Here is a 20,873-nt window from a genome sequence, read left to right on the forward strand (position 1 = left end):
AGTACCCTAAAATCTTACTTGCTAAATGCATGGGCCCCAAAAACCACTGTAAGCCTGAAATGTGCTGCCAAAACCACTATGTTACAAGGGGGGACGGGGGCAGAATTCCTTAGTTGAGGCAAATCTGTATGTAAAGTGGGGAGGATAGTATACAACAATGTGGGGAATTTTCCGTCCCCCCCCCCCGTATTGCTGAACTACAACTCCCATCAACCCCATCAAGCATGACCAATTATGGGAGTTATAGAGCAGCAACATTCAGAGAGCCAAAGGTTCCCATGCTTGGTTTAAACATAAGAAAGCAACTAGCATTTGTTGTTAAGTACAGATGTTCAGTGTGTGTGCCTCTAAGTAATGGAAGAGATATTTGGTACTGAAAACAATACAGAATAGTTTTAAAGTCTATTTCATGTCACATATGCACAAAGGTAAGGTATATTTTTGGAAGCTCCGACTCAAAATTAAGATGCCTGTACATGTTCAAGAGAAAAGCGTCTTTGGTACTTCTGAATGCCAATGAGTTCCAACCCAAGTTAGACTTCAACCGTAAGCCTAGCAAATCTGTATTGTAGGGATGCTGGGTTTCTTAACACCACAAGCCCTTTCTTGTCCACTGGCTGACCCACCAACATTCGCAGCAACCCTGTCAGACTAACAAACCCTAACGCCTCACCACAACCAGAGGCCAAGGAGAAGTCCCCTTGAGTGACAAATCCCAAGAGCACTCTGGAACAGTGCGCTGTAAGATCTGGCAAAGGGTTCGGCCATAAGCCCAGAACCAGATCTTCACGTTCCGTCGGTGCGGCCTTCGTTGTATTCAAGGCACTGCTTTCTGTGGCCTTCCCGACGTCTTGCCTCTTCTTCCTTCCCTTTCGTTTCGACAACTTGCTCTTAAATCTGTCGCTGTGCTTAGGTTCCCGAGGTCCGCAGTAGTCTTGGTCTTTGCTGAGCTGCAATAAATCTCCTTTTGTTGGAATGCAAATCATTGCGTGTAACTCGGGGCTACCTTTTTTGAGAAGGGACAAGCTGACCCAAACCAGTGACCTGGGATAACGTTGAAGGATAGGCAGGAGGGCATCTTCAGTCAGATCCTTCTGATCTGGCCTGGCGACAAGGCGCTGTAGCCTCCGATTTCTCCCAGGTGTTGGCTGGCACCAGACCGATACCTGCCTTAATAATTTTCTGCTCCTATTGAAAAAGATACAACAAGAAGTTATGTTTTCCTGCAGTTCAGTACAGAACAAGTGGGCCCTGCAACATAATGTTGCAGTATGGAATGCTCCCGTACAGAATTCCCACCCTTTGCCAGGGAACACTGTTCCATTTCCCCTTCCTTGTTTTCCTGTAGTTAGTAAACTGTATGTGGTCAGAGGTTGCTCAAGTCTCAGTGGGCTGTTTATATAGTTTAGTTTTTTTGTTATACTTCTGCCTTCCCTTTGGTGCATGGATCCAGACCACATAAGGATCCATACCTGCAGAATGAACTCACTGTAAGTAAATAGAATGTTTTGCTATGAAAAAGTACAGTATCTGTAAAGATGCATTTTGTCTCTCTCTCTCTCTCTCTGTGTCAATGATGAAGAGCTTACTGAGACTGCACAACTTTGTTCAGAGTTTAAATACTGCATTTATTATGTGTTTATCATGCCCTTCCTTCAAGGAGCACAGGAGTGGCATACAATGTGCTCTAGTCCACCTTTTAGCTTAACTTTCACCCTGCAAAGTAGGCCAAGAGATAGTGACCCAAGGTCACCCAGTACGTTTTGGAGCAGAGTTGGATTTTGAATATAGGACTCTTGTACTTCTACGCCACTCAGAAAATATAAGCATGGGCATCTGCAGGGCAAGAGACTCCTATTTAAGAGCTAATTGCTACAGTTCTGGCTTCAGCCTGTTGAAATAATCAGGTGCTAACTGACCACACTCACTTGAAACAAGCCTTTAAAAGCTCCAAAGTGCAGAAGACATTTGTGTACGCAGGTAATAAGCAATTCACAAGTTTGTAAGATAGCTCATAAGCAGAACAGCTTCTAAAGCTTGTCACATCTGACCAGGGTAAGCCTCAGAAGATGAAGTACTCAAGGATCTAAGTCTTGTTCCACGGCAACAGCTTGCACACTCAAAATCCCTATGTATGGATTCACATGAGTTGCAAGTTGATTTCCCACTATGGTCAACGGGGGAATTGATTTGGTGTGCATACCTGAGAACACAGAAGGTCCAACCTGATTCAGCTTCATCTCTCTTGCATAGACCCACCATTTTTCTCTCTTCTTCCACCTGCATGTCAGGGGAGCTCATCTCCATTTGATGTTCTGAACTGACAGCCACAGGCGATTCAGCCACATGTGCTCCAGAGCTGGGGCCACAAGAAGCCTGTTCTTCAGTTGCACAAGACTCCTGGTCTGATATGGGTACATGTTTTGCAAAAGCTCTGTTTCTGGCCTCCCAATCTCTGTTCAGCTTTTCCCAGGGACAGAGGAATGGTGCCAAGGTCCCATGCTTAACATAATTGGCTCTTTTTGCAGGAGGACGCCTACGATAAAGGAAAAAACTTCTTATTTAGAAGCAGCCAAACATAGAGGGAAATGCAAAATTATTATTATTAATATACCATGTTTTTTGCACCATAACACTCACTTTTTTCCTCCTAGAAAGTAAGGGGAAATGTCTGTGCGTGTTATGGAGCGAATGCCTACGGATGGTGGGGGGATCTGCTGCAGTCGTGAGCAGAGGATCCATGGTTCCTCTTCCTTCCCTCCTCCGCGGCTCGCTTTGAAACAGCAAAGCGGGAGAAGAGCCGCTGAGTGGGGAGGAGAGAGGGACAGAGAGCCTGCTTGCTTTAAAGGAGCAAAGCGGGAGAGGAGAGGAGTCGCTTACACGAGTCTGGAGCTGTTTTTTTCAGCGAGCCGGGGAGGGAGAAAACAGCTCGCTAAATAGCAGCAAAGTTTTTCGCAAGCAGGCTCTCTGTCCCTCTCTCCTCCCCACTCAGCTGGCTTAATAGCAGCAAAAGTTTTTCAGCGAGCCGGGGAGGAGGGAGAGAAGCAGAGCCTTTAAAGGAGCAAAGCCGGAGAGGAGAGGAGCCTTCTCCCCTTATACCCCTCTTCTGCATTATTAACAGCATCCTTCTCCACCCACCCCATGCGTGTTCCTTGTCCCTTGAGTGCCTTTCCTTCCCTCCCCACTTAAAACGTGGTTACAAAGCATGGATCCTCAGGATTTTTGCACTGGGTCACCCCAAATTCACCATCAGATCACATAGCATGTCCATGGCTACATCTTGCACCAAAAAAATCACGCACCCACTGTTGCCTGGGGCTGCAGTGGTGCAAAAACGTGGTTAGAAAGCATGGATCCACATGGATCCTCAGGATTTTTGCATTGGGCTACCCAAACTCACTGTCAGATTACATGTCTGTGGCCACAGCAGGAACCACAAAAATCATACATCCACTGTTTCGTTTAGAATATTTTTTTCTTGTTTTCCTCCTCTAAAAACTATGTGCGTGTTATGGTCGGGTGCATGTTATAGAGCGAAAAATACGGTATTTATATACTGCCTAATCGCCAAGAATTACATTGGTAAAAAGGATAAATTCTTTTTCTTTTCTTTTCTTTTAACCTTGGCTAGATTAAAAGAAATCCTTCCCCTAAATTATTGGCTGGAGGAAAGTGCTTTCACGTCTTTTGCCATACTGAGTTGTGACCTAAAATGTCATGTTCCCATTGCCTCTGGAAAGGTAATTTTTCTGAAGATTTAATCTGAATATATACCACATGTACTGGCTGAGGTAAGGGGGGAAGCTCCCAGGTGCATCTCAGATACCTACCTCTTAAACTTTTCAAGAAGATTTCTCTCCAATGTTTTGGCAAACTGCATGGCAGCAGGAGAGTCCGGGTAATCGTGCGGGATATGCGGTGTTCTCTTATACAGAGAATGTTTCAGAGCCTCCTGCAATCCCCCAACACGTGCACCTCGATACAGCTACAAAACAAATGTGTAAGATTGACTTTCATTTATTTATCAGTTATGAATTGCCTTTTACGTAAGTCTCACGGCGATTTAGAGACAGGCCATAAAAGAAGTTAAAAAGTACAAACAACAATTGATGGTAGACTTAGAAACAAAACAAAATGAACACCTAAGGAAGGACCTTTTCATCGAGGTGGGAAAGTTTGCTGGAACAAAAACTTCTTCATTGTTTTTCAGAAGATACAGCTATCAGGCGCCTATTGTATCTCAGTGCAGATGCCGCTCTGCAGGCTTGGAAGCTTCAAATTGTAAGAAAAACTAATACCTGGCAAGGTTCTTAAAAACTGCCCAGCTCAGTCCAAATAATCTACTTTTGGTTTCATTATGAAGAGGATCTTTTTTAAAAATCCACAGCAGTTGCAACGTTTGGTTTCCATTTTGCAGCCTTCGGATCTAGGCATAGGGACGGCAGTGCAATATAAAAATATACCACTGTAAGTTAAGAGAATGCAAGAACAAGAGGAAAGGTCCATAAACTAAAGTTACCGCTGCTTTTCTGGATTGCACGAAAACAGGGCAACAGATTTGCCTGCAATGAATCCTCCTTTTGAACACCTAAGGCTGGTATTTAGGAAAGTGACTTTATTGTGGATGCTCAGCTTGCATTGCTTTTGGGGCTCTGTTTCTCCAATAGAATGGGAGGAAGAGAAGTGGTATCAATATAAAACCATAAAACCACCATGGGATACTTCGTAGAAAACATGGAGTTAATTTCATCATGATGCGTGCATTTTTAAAAATGTTTTAATCATCCTGAAGAGCAAAGGTATGTTAGTCAGCAATTATAGTTCATTGCCCACGGTTTTACAATCTGGAACGTAACTTACAAAAGGTAGCCAAAAAGCCATGCCCCAACCTTTGGGCAGGCAAATATCCCAGCCACTTCCCCATCCTGGTCGATCTTCTCCAGCCATTTTTCCAGGCTGCTGAACCAGGAGTATAGGAATCTTGGATTCTCGGAGGCCTAAGTCAAGATGTGATCCAGGCACCAAGAGTTTACTTCTCAGATGATTCAAGTCCTGTGATGAGAGGGGACAATGCACACTAAGGTTTGCTTAAAAAAGGAAAAAGAGGTACCAGAAGAAGAAGAAAATATTCTTATTCTGCATTGTAAGCACTTATACCTTAAAACAATTTAATAAGCCATAAATAAAAGCTTCACTGAAAGCTATTCCTGGAACACAACATTTTTTCTTTAATGCAGTATGTTTCCTGTGTGTTAGTAGAGGAATATGGCAGCTTACAGGCCTGATCTGAATTTCTTTCTGTCAATGGCTCTGTAGTTTAGTAACTCTTTATAAATCACTGTTGAAAGGAGAGATAGAGACTGACATGTCGCCCATCTGTATCAAACAAAACTGTGTCTGTTATGGTGCCACTTCCATGTTTACAGATCTCAGGACACAGGATCCAGCCACCTTGCTGAAACCAAGCATGTCTAGGTCTGGTCTGCATCCTGATGGGAGATCGCCTAGGAACCTCACATATACTTCTTTGAGAGCCTGATGGAAGAAAGGCAGGATATAAAATGTACTCAGTAGATTGTCTGTGGGAGGTATCAAACTAAACACATCTGCAAGAACAAAGACTTCTGGCTGTGCAACAAAACTTCCCCTCCCTCTCCTCTCCCCATGTGCCCCCTAAGTCTGTGGTGAGGGTTCCCCCCCTCCAACACTCCAGAGCAGACACAGAGGGAGAGGGGAAGGAGGGGAAGGTCCATTTCGTCAGCTGTAAGTCCTTGCACCAGCAGAATGGTTTAGCGGGATATTGCCCTATGTAAGTGCAAATTATGTAACTAGAGATGCAAAGTAAATGAGGAGGTAACATTTTCAAATTAGAAAACCAAGCCTACTCTGGTACACTTCGCCAGCTGGAAAGAAATGGGCAGGATTTTGAGACAGACATTTCAAATCTCAAAGTAATTGGGCTTAACAGAAATGCACTGAACGGCTGACATTTATATCCAACTACTTCATTGTTATTTCTGATGTAAAGGTTACCTGTTCTGGCATTTTATTTTCTGTGACGTTCTTGCGGACGTTTTGGTCCCAGAGAAAGCTCTGTGCACACTCTGCTGGCACCCCTTCCAAGATCAGCTGCTTGACTTTTTCATCCTCTAAAGAAAAGGAAAAAAGAGAGACCTGTTGTCACTCAAAGGTTAAGAGCATACAAAGGGGAATGCAGAACAGCAAGATGTGAAAAGATCATTAAAGCTTCTAACCTTAACAATTTCAGTTCATATTCCACGAGAAACTAGCTGAATGTTTTGTCTTAGGAGCATAGCAACCCTTGCTACTTCATTTAAAGGGGTATTTTGTACAAAGAGCAAACACACATTTAACAGCACAGAGAGAAATGAACTTTGAGTTCTACTCTAACAGAAGTCAAAGCCTTCTGGGAGTTTGTGGAGCTGTAGGCAATAGTCCTAATTTTAGTGAGGTCTAAAGTGAGGGAGCAACATTTTAGAAGACACGGTCTCACTTTAAAACAGCCTTTCTCAGCCTGTGGGTCCCCAGATGTTATTGAACTACAACTCCCATCACCCCCAGCTAGCAAGGCCAGAGCTCAGGGATGATGGGAGTTGTAGTCCAACAACATCTGGGGACCCACAGGTTGAGAACCACTGCAAAGCATGGGTGGGGAACTTGTGGTCCTCCAGATATTGATGGATTCCATCTACCATCATCCCTAACCCCTGGCCAAGTTAGCTTGGACTGATGGAAGCAGCAACAACATCTGGAGGGCCACAGGCTCCCCATCCCTGCTTTAAAGGCTGATGTGAAGGTGGTGATTTCAGAGTTCCCCTTGAACTTTACGTTCTGGAACTGCTCTCCTTTTCCTGCCTGAGCATATTGAGATCCAAGAATGATGCACTATTTTCTCACTGCAGAGTCAAGCACCACTCTCTAAGAGAATATTTAAACATCCCTTCACTCCTATCGACAGATCTTCAGGAACTGTGTGCACTCGTATGCCATGCAGATAGTTGGCATTAGGTTTTGGGTGAAGGGTGGGGAAATTGTGGTGCCAAAGAATGAATGTGTTTAAGAGAAATGGTTCTATTGCAAGGTTGATGTGCCTGTGGCCCATTGTCACCCTTCTTATTTTTAGTACAGTGGAACCTCGGTTGTCGAACGCAATCCGTTCCGGAAGACCGTTGGACTTCTGAAATGTTCGACAATCGAGGAGCAATTGCCGGTTGGCAAAATCCATTGAAAAAAATGAAGAAATGTGCCTTGGAAACCATTCGACTTCCAAGGCACATTTGTAAATGGAAACATTCACTTTTGGGTTGTTGGCGTTCAAAAGCCAAAGTGTTTAACTTCCGAAGCGTTCGGCAACCGAGGTTCCACTGTATTAGCTATTCCAGCAAAAGAAAACTTTAGATTGTGACGACATGCTTATCAAATCAGTATACCCTGGGCTAAAGTACCCAACTTCATGTGTGATATTTGGAACACTTTACCCAAAACACACGGTGTAATGAATCTTCAAATGACTACACCTGAAGAAATCCTACTCCACCACGTATTTTAAGGGAGATTACAGAACCTTAATGAATAGAATGCCACCCTAAGAATGTGAAAAGCATGCATGCCAAGTAAGAGAATGAACTACTAAATAACTATAGTGAATAAGGAAGATACAGAAAACCAAATCAATGTTTCCTCCATGACTATGGGTTGTATCCAATGCCAGTCATACTCAAGAGGAGACCAACTGAAATTAAGGGACATGGCTAACTCATCCCTCTAATTTCAATGGTCCTCCTCTGAGTAACAATTTAAGAGCCCTGCTGGATCAGGACCAGCATCCTGTTGCCAGTGGACAACCACATGCCTATGGAAACCTGAAAACAGGACCTGAGCAGAACAGCGTTCTCCCCAGCTGTAACAGAAAGAGAACATAATCTGAGTGGTCAATAGCCACTGATAGCCTTTTCCTCCATGAATCCTCTAATCCTCTTTTTAGGTCATCCAAGTTGTTGGCCAACATTACTTTTTTGTGGGCTCTCATTTTCAGCAGGACACAACCCTAAGCTAATGCAGGGGAAGAGCTGTGGAGCACTATCCAAAAGAAGCACCAGCTTTCCTTAAGATTTCTTTCTTAGGTGGCATCTTCCCCTCTGCCTGTTTGCAAACACGAGTCTTCAGCCATCCAGGCTCCCATTGCTGGTTCCCCACATGCATCCATTTAAGATCTTCTCTTGCTACCCTTTCTTCTTCAGCCATCAGCCTTAGCTTGCATGCACTGCTTATGGGCATGCACTGCCTGCAGAATGCCTCAAAACAGAAAGGGTTATTAAATTCACAAACATATATAGTGAAAGGCTATGGTGGACAGCAGAGTCCCTGGTGGGCTGGCGTGTCCCTCGCGGCCTTGCACAACCCAAAGTTTCTCACAGGGCTATATATATATGTGTGTATGTGCAGAAGATCTAGGCGCATTCATGAATCTACACCGAAGCAATCGGGAGTATCAAACCACGGCTACCTGAGTGCATATTTATGTCTGTAAAGCACTTTATTAGGAAACACCAAACAATGTTGCCCTGGCAAGTGGAGAAGGACCTTATAATGTAGAAGAAAAGAACCAAAGTTTTAAGATTTTCTTATGGTTTGGTCCAGGAGCAGAAACCACAGCTCAAGATCATGGCACATCCTTTGCAAATAGAAAAAATCCAAGCATTAATCCCTGGCATCTTCGGTTGAAGGATCCCAGGACTAAGAGATACACCCTGCATAACAAAATGAAGAGTGGCTTCAAGTCAGAATATACTGTTTGGTTTGATGGGCAAGTTGTCTGTAGCGGTTAAATCCATATTAAAAGGGAGAGATGTAGATAAGCCTAAGTGAAGCAGATGCCAAATGTAGACAGGTAAAAGAAATGTGTGTTTAGGGGGATTCTCTTTGCCCCAAACCTGCCCCATTACTGAAAAATAATTGTTTGTGTACTAAGAAATGGTGAAAAGTGAAATAATGAATCCAGTGCCATGGAATTAATTGCCAAATAAGTACAGGGGGACTGAATTGTGGAACTTCTGATTCTTACTCTCACTACAGAAAAATATTTCTAAGGCTAAATTAGCGTGGTAAGCCAAACATTCTGTTGTTATATGTGGAGAACTCTTTAACACTTTTTCAGAAGTATGTTTGTAGGCAATACGAGCATATAGAAATGAAGTGTTGCATCTTGAGGTATAGCACCTGTTGGCCTCGCCAGGATTCGAACCTGGATCATCTGTACCATTTAACAGAGGCTTCCATTGAGCACAAGACCAGTTTGGTGCCAAGTCCCTTCCTCACAACTGCCAGTATTCTCTACACAGCATTAATATAGGATGTGTGCATCTATTTGGTATGTTTAATGGAACCCTAAAAAGCCATGAGATAAGAGCAACGCTCCCTGGAATATACTATATGTTTTAGGAAATGGTTTGCCTGTTTGTTCTCTATGGGTTTGGCTACCTCTTGAAATTTCACTGACAAACTCACTACAAAAGTTCCCAAGGTGGGGGAAGTGGCCTTTATCAATGTTTGGGTGTCAGCCATTTTGAATCAAGATGGTGGACTAAAACGTGACTTTGGCATGACTCCGCCCAATTGTTAGCATGATGGGTCCAAACTCACTACACTATCCATTTAAAAATCACAGTAAGTTTTGGTTTCGAAAAATTCCCAGGCAGCCCTGGGCACTCTCTGCTAATGCTTAATAAAGACACATTAACTTAACCTGACATAAAAGTAGATTGATGTACTCTTTACAGTCACATATTAGATGAGATACTTTACCTTGGTATCTTTCGGGATTTGGCTTGGCTTTCACTCTCTTTTTAGGCAAATTCACTCGAGGATCCCCCACAGTCAAACCCAGTACAGTACCTGATGAAACGTCTGATGAACTTAACCCTTTAAACACATAAAATGGATGCACCTTTAAAGTTTTACCGACAAGTATTACATTTTGATATTTCAAGATCAAATGTACACCAGCAAGTATATAAAGCATGTAAACAGAAGGCACTACTAGAATGCTACCTTGCAACAATTCAAAGATGGCTTCTTGACGGCGATGAAGAGACACCAGATCAGGATCTCTGCAATTATCTATCCACCAGCTGTTGATTTCGGAATCTGTAGGCTCCACTTCCTAGATAACCAATCACAACACGTAAGGTAAGAGGGGGAAATATGTAATTCGCTGCTACAAAGCTCAGTTCCTCCCCTTTTACCTCAAGGGCTGCCAATGGACATATGTGTAACTGTCTCCTAGAGAACCAACTTCTACATGAAAGCTGGTTATGGTACAACTGCCAAGACCTCCAAGAAGTGGCCAAAGGCTTGGTGACCAAAGCATGGTAATATACAAATCAAATATATCCAAAACACTCCAGTGTTTTAGAGTGGTTTTGAATACTGAGCAAGGGAGTTGCATAATATGAGAATAGGCAGGAGCAATGATCCAGCATCCTGGCATAACCAAGTCAATTGGCCTTCCTGCTCCTACCAAAGAGAGCCACAAACTTCAGCTTCTTCTACCACCATGCACACAACATTGCCACAGAATTTCTTTTGCCGTTGGAACACAGGAAGCAGCCTGACACTCAGCCAGACCCCTGGTTCACCTAGCTCAGTACTGTCTACACCAGAGCATCCAAAATGGGGCCCTCCAGATGCTGTTAACTACAATTCCCATCATCCCTGACCACTGGCCATGCTGGCTGGGCTGATGGGAGATGAAGTCCACCATGTTGGTTACCACCAGTCTATTCTAATGGCAAGGGCTACCCAGGTTTTTCCCAGGAGATGCCAGGAATGGAACCTGGGATCTTTTGCAAGCAAGTGATCTACTACAGTTTTAAAAGGAGGGCTTACTATACTGCTCTATCCATTATACAGCTCTAGGCGTTATCCTGTATTATTTTATAATATGGAGGTTCAGGACACTAAGTCAGTGGTATGACTAACACAAGATGTCCCAAACTTTTCTAGATGAGTTGGGAATCCTATGCTAATGTAGTACAAACATGTGCAGTACCACAATACTAGATTCTAGCAGTTGACTACACAGCAATGAAATAACAGCAATGTGATCTTGAGCACATGACAAAAGCAAGCGTGAAAATTGCTGATTAGCTTACAGTATGGACGCAAGCAGCTTTGAGTGCCTCTGTAAGGACGCAGTTTGAGAGGGGACCAATTAACCGATATCTGAGAATCTCCATTGTTAGGTCGCTGGGAGAGACAAAAGCTACATGTCAAAACATGAAGTCAGGAGTAATGAATTAATCCACTTCCAGTTTGTGCCCACTTCACATGTGTTGATTCATAAATCCGTTCTATCACATTTTGCATTCATCTGTTGTTGTTCTTTAATAATCTCAAACATTATTATTTCAGTGCCTAATTAAAACTGTATAATCTCATGGCTTTCCCACAAAGAATCCTGGGAACTGTAGTTTGTCAAGGGTGCTGAGAATTGTTAGGAGACTCCCATTTCCCTCACAGAGCTACAATTCCTAGAGTTCTTTGGAAGAGGGATTGGCTGTTAAGCTACTCTAAATTGTAGCTCTTTGAGGGGAATAGGGGTTTTATAACAATTCACAGTACCTTTAAAAAAACTACACTTCCCAAGATTCTTTCTGTTTAAAGTGGTATGACACTGTTTTGAAAATGGGGCCCTAGTTCAGGTGATTGGGCCAATTTGTTTACCAAAGTTCTTCTTCATCCCTTTGTATAATGAGGCAACTTGACTAGACTATAAATGAGAAATGTGTTAAGAGTACCCAAACAAGTACCTTATCACAACTCCAGTAGTTTGTGATGTCCAGCGATAGGACTGGTGGAGATCTCTGGTCCCATCGCCAATAATTTTTTTCACTGGGACAGCCATTTCGCCTCCATTGTCTTTCCTCTTCCTTTTCTGGCCAACTTCCTCAGCAACAACCGACTGGCTTTCTTCCTGAGGCAATATTCCAGCTGGTTCAGGATTACAGACTTCCATGGGCTCAGAACACCGGAAGGCTGCTTTTAACTCAGCCAAGATCTCCTAATGGAAAGCAGGGAAAAGGGCTCATCAAATGTGAAGGCCACCATCTTTTATGCAGGTTTCAGGCGAGAGATTAACAGCCGCGTCCTTGGAAATAAGCAGCTGAAAGAGAGGGCCGGCAGGTGGACTATTTAGCTCCACATTCTCAGGTTGCCAGCCCTCTAGATGGAGCTTAAGTCCACTCAGTAGCATATCCTGCTGTCAAAAGAATAAAGGGGCTTTTTATACAGTGGTACCTTGGGTTAAGGGACGCAGGTGGCGCTGTGGGTTAAAGCCTCAGCGCCTAGGACTTGCCGATCAAAAGGTCGGCAGTTCGAATCCCTGCGGCGGGGTGCGCTCCCGCTGCTCAGTCCCAGCGCCTGCCAACCTAGCAGTTCGAAAGCACCTCCGGGTGCAAGTAGATAAATAGGGACCGCTTACCAGCGGGAAGGTAAACGGCGTTTCCGTGTGCGGCCCTGGCTCGCCAGAGCAGCGATGTCACGCTGGCCACGTGACCCGGAAGTGTCTTCGGACAGCGCTGGCCCCTGGCCTCTTAAGTGAGATGGGCGCACAACCCCAGAGTCTGTCAAGACTGGCCCGTACGGGCAGGGGTACCTTTACCTTTACCTCGGGTTAAGTACTTAATTCGTTCCAGAGGTCCATACTTAACCTGAAACTGTTCTTAACCTGAAGCACCACTTTAGCTAATGGGGCCTCCTGCTGCCGCCGCGCCGCCAGAGCACGATTTCTGTTCTCATCCTGAAGCAAAGTTCTTAACCTGAAGCACTATTTCTGGGTTAGCGGAGTCTGTAACCTGAAGCGTATGTAACCCGAGGTACCACTGTATTTTAAAAGATCTCAATGACCCTACAAACGATTTATGTAAGACTCTTTTTAGAAAGCACTTTCTACAAATCTAGTTTCACCAGTACTGCGTAAGATGAAACAGTTGCTCAGGCCAAATGTTTGTACAACTTGTGCAGAAGGCCCCAGGCTCAAGCCCTGGCATCTGTGGCTAAAAGCTTCAGGTAGGCTGGGTGGAAGGCCTTTGCTTGAGTTCATGGAGAGAGCTTCTGCCCTTGGGCTAATTGAACAAGCAGGCTGGCCTGGTATAAAGACAGCTTCCCCTGATCTTCTACTTGTGTTAAAGGGAGGGTTCAGGCACTCCCTTCACCCACGGCCTTTCCAACCTTTTTTGGGTGGGAATCAACCATGTGAAAGGGGACGCGGGTGGCGCTGTGGGTTAAACCACAGAGCCTAGGACTTGCCGATCAGAAGGTCGGCGGTTCGAATCCCCGCGACAGGGTGAGCTCCTGTTGCTTGGTCCCTGCTCCTGCCAACCTAGCAGTTCGAAAGCACGTCAAAGTGCAAGTAGATAAATAGGTACCACTCCAGCGGGAAGGTAAACAGCATTTCCGTGTGCTGCTCTGGTTTGCCAGAAGCGGCTTAGTCATGCTGGCCACATGACCCAGAAGCTGTACATCGGCCAATAAAGCGAGATAAGCGCCGCAACCCCAGAGTCGGTCACGACTCGACCTAATGGTCAGCGGTTCCTTTACCTTTTTAACCATGTGAAAGGCTTCCACTTCAAGGCTACTTCCCCTTCACAAGAGGTTAGCTTTTTAATAACAGGTATTTTTTTACTACACTAATTATAAATGTTAAAAAAAAGAAATGAAACGGCTTGTACCTGCTTAAAGACAGGGTGGGTCCATATCCACAGCTGTCTGTTTTCGGAAGTACTGCCAGTCCCAGCTCTGGGTTTCCAAAGGAAAGTAACCGGACCAAGTGCACCTGCAGGGTATCGGTCTGCCTGGTACATGGTGAGAGCACCCTGGCGCTTCCCAGATAGACAAGGAATAGCTGCAAATGTTGGCCCTGAGAAGAGACATGCTAAAAATGCTCAAGAAAATAGTGCCCACTTAGCAAGATATTATAACCTTTTTAACTGGACGACAACATCTAGAAATAGCATTCCGATTTTAAAACTGTAATGAATTGATGTAGCAACTACTGCAGTTTTTTCCTTTGTTATTGTTGAATTCTAAATAAAGTATTATTCTTTAAAAAAATAAAAAATAGAAGTAGCATTCCGAAGTCTAAACTGCAGAGTTAAGAGATGGAACATGGCGATGGTGGGGGAAGAATAGCTCCTACAGTAGTTCTTGCTTTAAAGACCTCAGAACTGGTCACACACCAGGTCCACAATGAAACTTCTTAAGATCATTTCATCCTGCTAAAGTTGTATTGGGAATGGAAAGGAAATGGCGGCTTAGTGTTTTTTCTAAACAAACTTTATGACTAGTCCTGATTAGCTATGACAATAATTTCTTCTAGCTGATCAACTATAGACTTGTTTTGTTTTCCCCCTCACAGACCAACATAACATAAAATGATTAACAGGCTGTCTTGAGAATCTTGAACAAGCCATGTATGCATGTGCTTGCTTATACTTCACCCCCTTCTCAATTTAATTCCTTATTTTGCCTTTTGTTCTAAGCAGAGTTTACTGCAACACACAAACTAGCAAACTATGGTTTGAACCATTCCTCCAAACATGTATGGGAACCATGGTTTGGAGGCTTGCTTCAGTATGGGAGAACAGCTTTGGAAGACTTATCTGGAAGGCTGCTCTAAACACAACATGGCCATCACAAGTGACCGCTGCTGCAAAAGTCACAGTATGATTTATTTTACAAACTTATAATGAGCCACACTAATCACAGGCATCTATGCCATAGTGGGCCTAAACTATATTCAACAGCAAAATAGATAATTGACTTTCTTGGCATCAGCAAATTAGGTGGGAGGAGTAGGAACAAATAATGGAGTGCAAAGAACTATTAAATATACACCTAGCCCTTCATTATGCTCTTTTCCCTTGCATAATACGAGGTTGTATTTTGCAAAAATACTAAATGAGCATACTTAGTACCACCCAGTCCTAGACAGCAGGCGCCCATGCCCAACCCAACAGTTAGCATTCACAATGTATGCATTTTAAAATAAAGAAATATTACCTGCATCTATGCTACACATGCGAGCAAGTGCTGTAAGCAGCTCTTCCTCTTTTCCAGTCAACTCCAAGCAACAATAATAAGATAAATCCTGATGTAAAAGAAAAGCTATTGAATTTTAAGCTGGGAAAGAGAAACCTGGCATGCTTGAGAGGTCAGAGGAAAATGATGGATTTTGTTTATAAAAAACTGAGTCATTCTTCTAGACTAATTCACATATCAGGAGACTGAGTTTGCAGAAGCGTGGCAAGCATTTAGACAATGTGAATAGAAGCACTACTCAAATCTATCTCCTGTGTTAATAAGCAACATTCTCCGACTATCTTACAAGGTGCATGAAGACCAAAAGCTATCTCTAGATATGCAGATTATAATATGTTAACAAGGACTCAACAGCCAGTATACTGAAGACACAAGCACAGGGTGGTACACAGAAACAGCCAGATACTGATAAGAAAACTTCATTTTCTTTCTCCACTCAACAGGTGCTTTAGAACAGGAAGGAGAAAGACACTCTATGGGATTGACTTTCCCAAGAGGACATGCTCTGGTTTTTTAAAAAGCTGAAGTGTTTCTCCTGCCAAGTATGAAGGCATAAAAAGCCACAGTACCTGAAGGAGGCAGTGGCTAGTCATAGCCCGGTAGCAGGCCCTATAGCTCTTGGTTGTGGGCCTGTCTCCTAGGCAGTACCCCCACTTCTTCACCATGTGAAACCGCTTTGCATGCCAGATGTGCGTTTCCAGCCACACGTTCTTCTTTTGCCTGCGGTTGAACTCCACCACCAAGTTCGTATGGCGCCGCCTGGCCTTACGGCACTTGCTCTTGGACAGTTCCTTCTTCTGATGTTCAAATTTCTCTGTCTGCATAGGTAGAACAAGGGAACAATGTTTTTCCCCCCTTGAATCTGTTTCCCAAAGGGAAGGCAACCCAATTCAATTCACCCATATGACTTTTAGAAGAAACCTGAAGGCAGCACTGTACAGGGAAGTTTTTTTTATTTTTTATGTTTTATTGTGTTTTTAATATTTTATTGGGAGCTGCCCGGAGTGACTGGGCAACCCAGTCAGATAATTAAATTATTATTAATTATTATTATTATTATTATTATTATTATTATTTAGGGTGGAGGGCACAGGGACTCGTGGGGTTTATATTGGAGACACCCCAAGATAAATAGAAAATTCTTGGAAATAATAAATAGGCTTAGGGGTAGAATAAGAATATGTTAGAGTAAATATTAAGGATTAAAATACTAATAAAGGAGAAGAGGTTAGTAAATGAAAGGATTCAATATTATTAGAAATATGAATTTGGAGAACTGTTATATAGGCGACATAATGAAATTCAGTTAGAGGGGATTTGAGGAAGTCAGTTATCAATGTAATGAGAATTAGGTATTTGAAGAAACAATTTTTTGTGTTTAGTTTATTGTAGTGTGATGTGTTTTTCCTTGTTGTGTGTTTTATTATGTTATTTTTGTAATAAATGTGGAAAATCAATAATTTTTTTTTGAAAAAAAATATATATTGGAGACAGCACAGTGACCTATCACTACCCTCCAAGCCCTCCTGCCAAAGAATATGGAGAAACCATCTGGCGTGGGGGAAGTCCCACAGAGGCCTGCCATGCGTTGCTGCATTAACACCATCCTACGTGCAACAGCAATTACATTCCCCCACCCTACCCCCCACAAAAGGAAAGGTTATGTACAAGGATGAACTATTACACAGAAGCACCAGCAAGCTAACTGGGAAAACAAGCTAAAGACACACCTCTATTCTGGCAAGCTCACGAAGTCGCCTGGGCAGGCGTTTGATATTGTGGCTCATAGCTCGTCTCCTCATGTGTCTCGGTAGAGACTGAAACACTAAGGTGTTGGAAGACTTCTGGGTAACAGCTTTCAGCATAGCTTGTATTTCTGCAGCACGAGCCTGAACAAAAGGAGACACTGAAATAAAAAGAGAATTTGTTTAGCACCTGAAAGAACTAAATGAGGACAGTTTCCCACTTGGCAGCAATGAGGTTCATAAATTTTATTAAATCTCTTAAACCTATGGGTGTGTAACTTAAGGTTCAACATGGAGAATGCTGAAACATTACTGGAAGAAGAACTGTGATTATTTAAAGTCTGGGGTTAATTGTAATTATAAATGAAAATCTCTGAACTCCTCCTCCTTGGCTGTGCAGATGAGTCTCTGACTCTCTTGGCTTGTTCTTATTGCATTAAGAAATAGGCTTGTTTGACATCTTAACACAGACATGTTGGGTGATATTCATTGCTCATGTATGCTTACCTGTGACATATTTGGGCATTTCACAGGAAACCTTTTGTTGCAAAAAGCCCTGTTGTGAGGTTTCAGAACGCAGATCTGTTGGCAAGTCAAAGAAGAATTACCGTGTAAATTGACTGAAGTCACAAACTAAGAGTATACTACAGCCTATAGCGATAGCCCTGAAAGAAAATTGATTCTAGAATTTGGCAACAACTCTCCTATCACTTAATTTGATCTGTATAAAAGTTAAATCCTTCCTTTATCTAAACACCATTTTAAACAAGAATTTTTACACTGAACCACGTGAACATATTTGTAAAGAAATTTAGATGAAACTACACTTAGAGATAGTTAACATTTTACAGCAGTGAGCAGTTCTGGAGTTAAGCTGCAGCCTCTTCATAAACACCTAAACACCACACCAAGTGCCAATGAAATACATCAGCTGAAGCTTATTGAAGCTTCAGGGTGGTGCATGGTATTCCACTCACAGGGTTTTTTTTGTAGTAACTGTAATACACAATCCTGTAAGATTTTTAATTACATTTCTATAGGCATGCTGCAGACCATTGGTGGTCTGTGGACTGCAGTTTGGGGTTCTGTCTGTTTCCTACGATCACTGTTGGACACTCCAACAAAGCCGCTTTTCAAGCAAGGAATGAAACACAACCTCTTCTTTTCCAACTGGAGGTATCTGCTGGCCACCTAAGCTACTACACGCATACAAACTTGGGGACCAATCAGTTCTGCCTCCTTATGTTTGACAAGTGGACCAACTAGCCCAAAAGCAGCACATAAGGGAGCTATTTCTCAACCAATCAGCCAGTCCCCTTCCCACCACAAATTTCTCCCTTCCTCCCTTTTTCAAACTTATATGACCACACACAGCCCTCCTTTGGACCAGGACAAGGGCTGTGTCAAATTTAGCCTTGTTTTTAAAAGGCCCCTTCTCTAAGGTTTCATTCTTATCTCCAGATTACCTTTCTTTTTTTAGAGTCAAAGTTTCATGGGTAATTCGTACCAATTCAGATGTCTGTACCAGTAAAATGGGGATGGGGAACCTCCAGATGTTTTGGGATTGAGTTAATTCCCATCCTCTTTGCCCATTGGCCATACTGGCTGAGGCAAATGGGAGCTGGAAGTTTAACAACATCTGGAGAACCATAGATTCCCTAGACTTGCACTAAGCCACAACAGCTACCTAGTTTCTTGCATTCAGAGGCTCCATCACCACCATTTTGAAAGTGTATTTCACTGTGGCTTGGCCCACCATCAAAGGTAAAGGTCACATTGGTAGGCTGGTTTTTCATCTTCTTGGCTCTTTTCTTCTCTTTTGCATTTGACATTCCTGTAGTAGAAAAACAGAAGCAACTAAAGATGCAATTCCACCATTACAACCTAGCATTGGAATACAGTAAGCCTGCAAATCATGTGGGAATAATGTTTCAGGGATCATGCCTAAAGCCAAAATCACGTACAGTCAATGCCCTTCGGGTTCAAGGGCAAGTGGAAGTGACAAAGTTATTTTTCCTGGAGGCCTACCTTCCAAGTTTTTTTGTTTTTGGTTTTTTTGGCCACTTGCATAAAGCTGAATGTGCACAAATTACATGTGCCTAAGTTGTGGCTCCCGTTGCTCGGTTCCTGCTCCTGCCAACCTAGCAGTTCGAAAGCACGTCAAAGTGCAAGCAGATATATAGGTACTGCTATGACGGGAAGGTAAACGGAGTTTCCGTGTGCTGTTCTGGTTCGCCAGAAGCAGCTTAGTCATGCTGGCCACATGACCCAGAAGCTGTACGACGGCTCCCTCGGCGAGATGAGAGCCGTAATCCCAGAGTCATCCGCGACTGGACATAATGGTCAGGGGTCCCTTTACGTTTTAAGTTGTGGGGTTAATAGCATAATGAATATATGTAGCGCTTCAGAGCTGACCAAGACCTGCAGCTCTTCAAAAGATTCATTACAAAGAAAACATCTTTTTTTTAAAGAAAAGATGGTTGCAGAACTATGATTTACAGTTTTGTAAACAAAATCTGCCCCTTTCCCTTATAGGGTATCCAAAAGCCCATATAGAGTCCTTACATAGGTTCCCTATTGGTAGGAGAAAATAACAGAAGCCAACCAGAGAATATTGAGAAGCAAAGAAACTAGGAAAGGAGGAGGAACCCAGAACAATGGAGCGCAAGGCCTTATATAGACATTTTAAATTCCCTGCCCTGGAGCTCAAGACAATGGGGAGGCTTTTCCATTTTCCTTTGACCTTGCAGAGAAAACATTTGCTCAGTTTTGGAATCAAAATGGTTTCTGGTCGGTTTTCCTGTGCTGATCTATATATGTGCTTGGTTGGTACACTTATGAACATTTAACATATATCTAAGACCTCAAAATTCCTATCACAACAGCAACATCCCACCAGAAACTGATTTTCACCTGTTTTAGTACACCAACACATATATAATCAAGTTTACTTCTTCAATTTATGAAAAAATATGAATAAAAATGCTATGAAATGAACAATATCAAAGGCATTGTACCAGCAAGTAGGGGACGATGTTGCGTTAAAGCTTTCCCCTCCCACTTGCCTGTATTTTTGCAGAGTCATCCCATCACTTTCACAGGCAGTGCCCAATACTGAGTCAGCATCTTTCCCTTATCACGGCTGCACTTACATCAGCAGAGTATAATACTGTTTACTCCAGTGCAGAATTACTTTAGGAGCAGTAAATCGAGGGAAACCAGAAGCAATGTGGATAGTTAGAAGCGTTCTGGTTAACCACTGCCAATCAGGGCAAAAAGAGGCTGAGGAATGAGTCATGGCATCATTTTCACTACCATTTTAATTTGTGCGATGCCACAGCAAACATTTGCACTTATTTTATTTTATAAAAAATACAGCCTGCTATATAATCTTGAGCAGCCTAGAACAAAAATGCACGGGCAAGGGAATGGTTTTCATGCGTTTTTCCTCCCGCTGCAAAGCAACTGCAGGCTTCCCAGGGCCTCAAAGTGGCTAGACTAGACAGCCCTGAGTCTGATCTAGCGGGGCTCTAAATGCATTTTTAAGAACATGCGCCGAAAATTAAGCCCCTGGTTTCTCCCCATTCCCAAAGCATGCCCTCTCCCCCTGTCCCCAGGGGGACAAGCCAATGAACAGGCAAGGAGACACCCTCCCCATGCAGCCACAAATGCATTAGGGTGGGACGTCCAGTTGAAGTAGAGAGCAGGATATGTTAGAAACTGCCTTCTTTCAAGTCACTTCTGCACCATGAGCACCATTTCAACCGAGGGAGCGAGCCTCCTTCCCCGTCCCACGCCCTTTCCCCACAACCCGCTACCTGAAACTGGTCTGGGCTGGGCTGATGAAGCAGGCCTTTAAGGAAAAAGGAGTCAGCCAGGCTCTTCTCCCGAGGATCCGGCGCGCTGCACTTCGCCCAGGCGACCACGTTGCGTCCACTTCCGCCTCGCGGCACTTTCTTTATTCTCCTATCTGCCCCCTTAACCCTCAAGACTACATGTCCCATAATC

The 20,873-nt window shown here is 43.3% G+C and overlaps 1 protein-coding gene across 1 annotated transcript; it reads right to left on the bottom strand.

Moving 5' to 3' along the window:
- Positions 1–390: 390 nt before the first annotated feature.
- POP1 (POP1 homolog, ribonuclease P/MRP subunit) lies at positions 391–20,863 on the bottom strand. The gene is made up of 16 exons (XM_081919701.1): positions 20,684–20,863; positions 18,553–18,699; positions 17,373–17,447; positions 16,851–17,026; positions 15,690–15,938; positions 15,082–15,169; positions 13,752–13,939; positions 11,832–12,082; positions 11,175–11,268; positions 10,072–10,183; positions 9,826–9,942; positions 6,034–6,149; positions 4,861–5,052; positions 3,831–3,985; positions 2,204–2,536; positions 391–1,188 (listed from the first exon to the last, which is right to left on the bottom strand). Exons 2-16 carry the CDS (start codon positions 18,695–18,697, stop codon positions 534–536), a joined length of 2,946 nt encoding a protein of 981 aa, XP_081775827.1. The 5' UTR covers positions 18,698–18,699; positions 20,684–20,863; the 3' UTR covers positions 391–533.
- Positions 20,864–20,873: the final 10 nt, after the last annotated feature.

The sequence above is a fragment of the Podarcis melisellensis genome (genome assembly GCF_964234715.1).
Source record: "Podarcis melisellensis genome assembly, chromosome: 7".
Lineage (NCBI taxonomy): Eukaryota > Metazoa > Chordata > Lepidosauria > Squamata > Lacertidae > Podarcis > Podarcis melisellensis.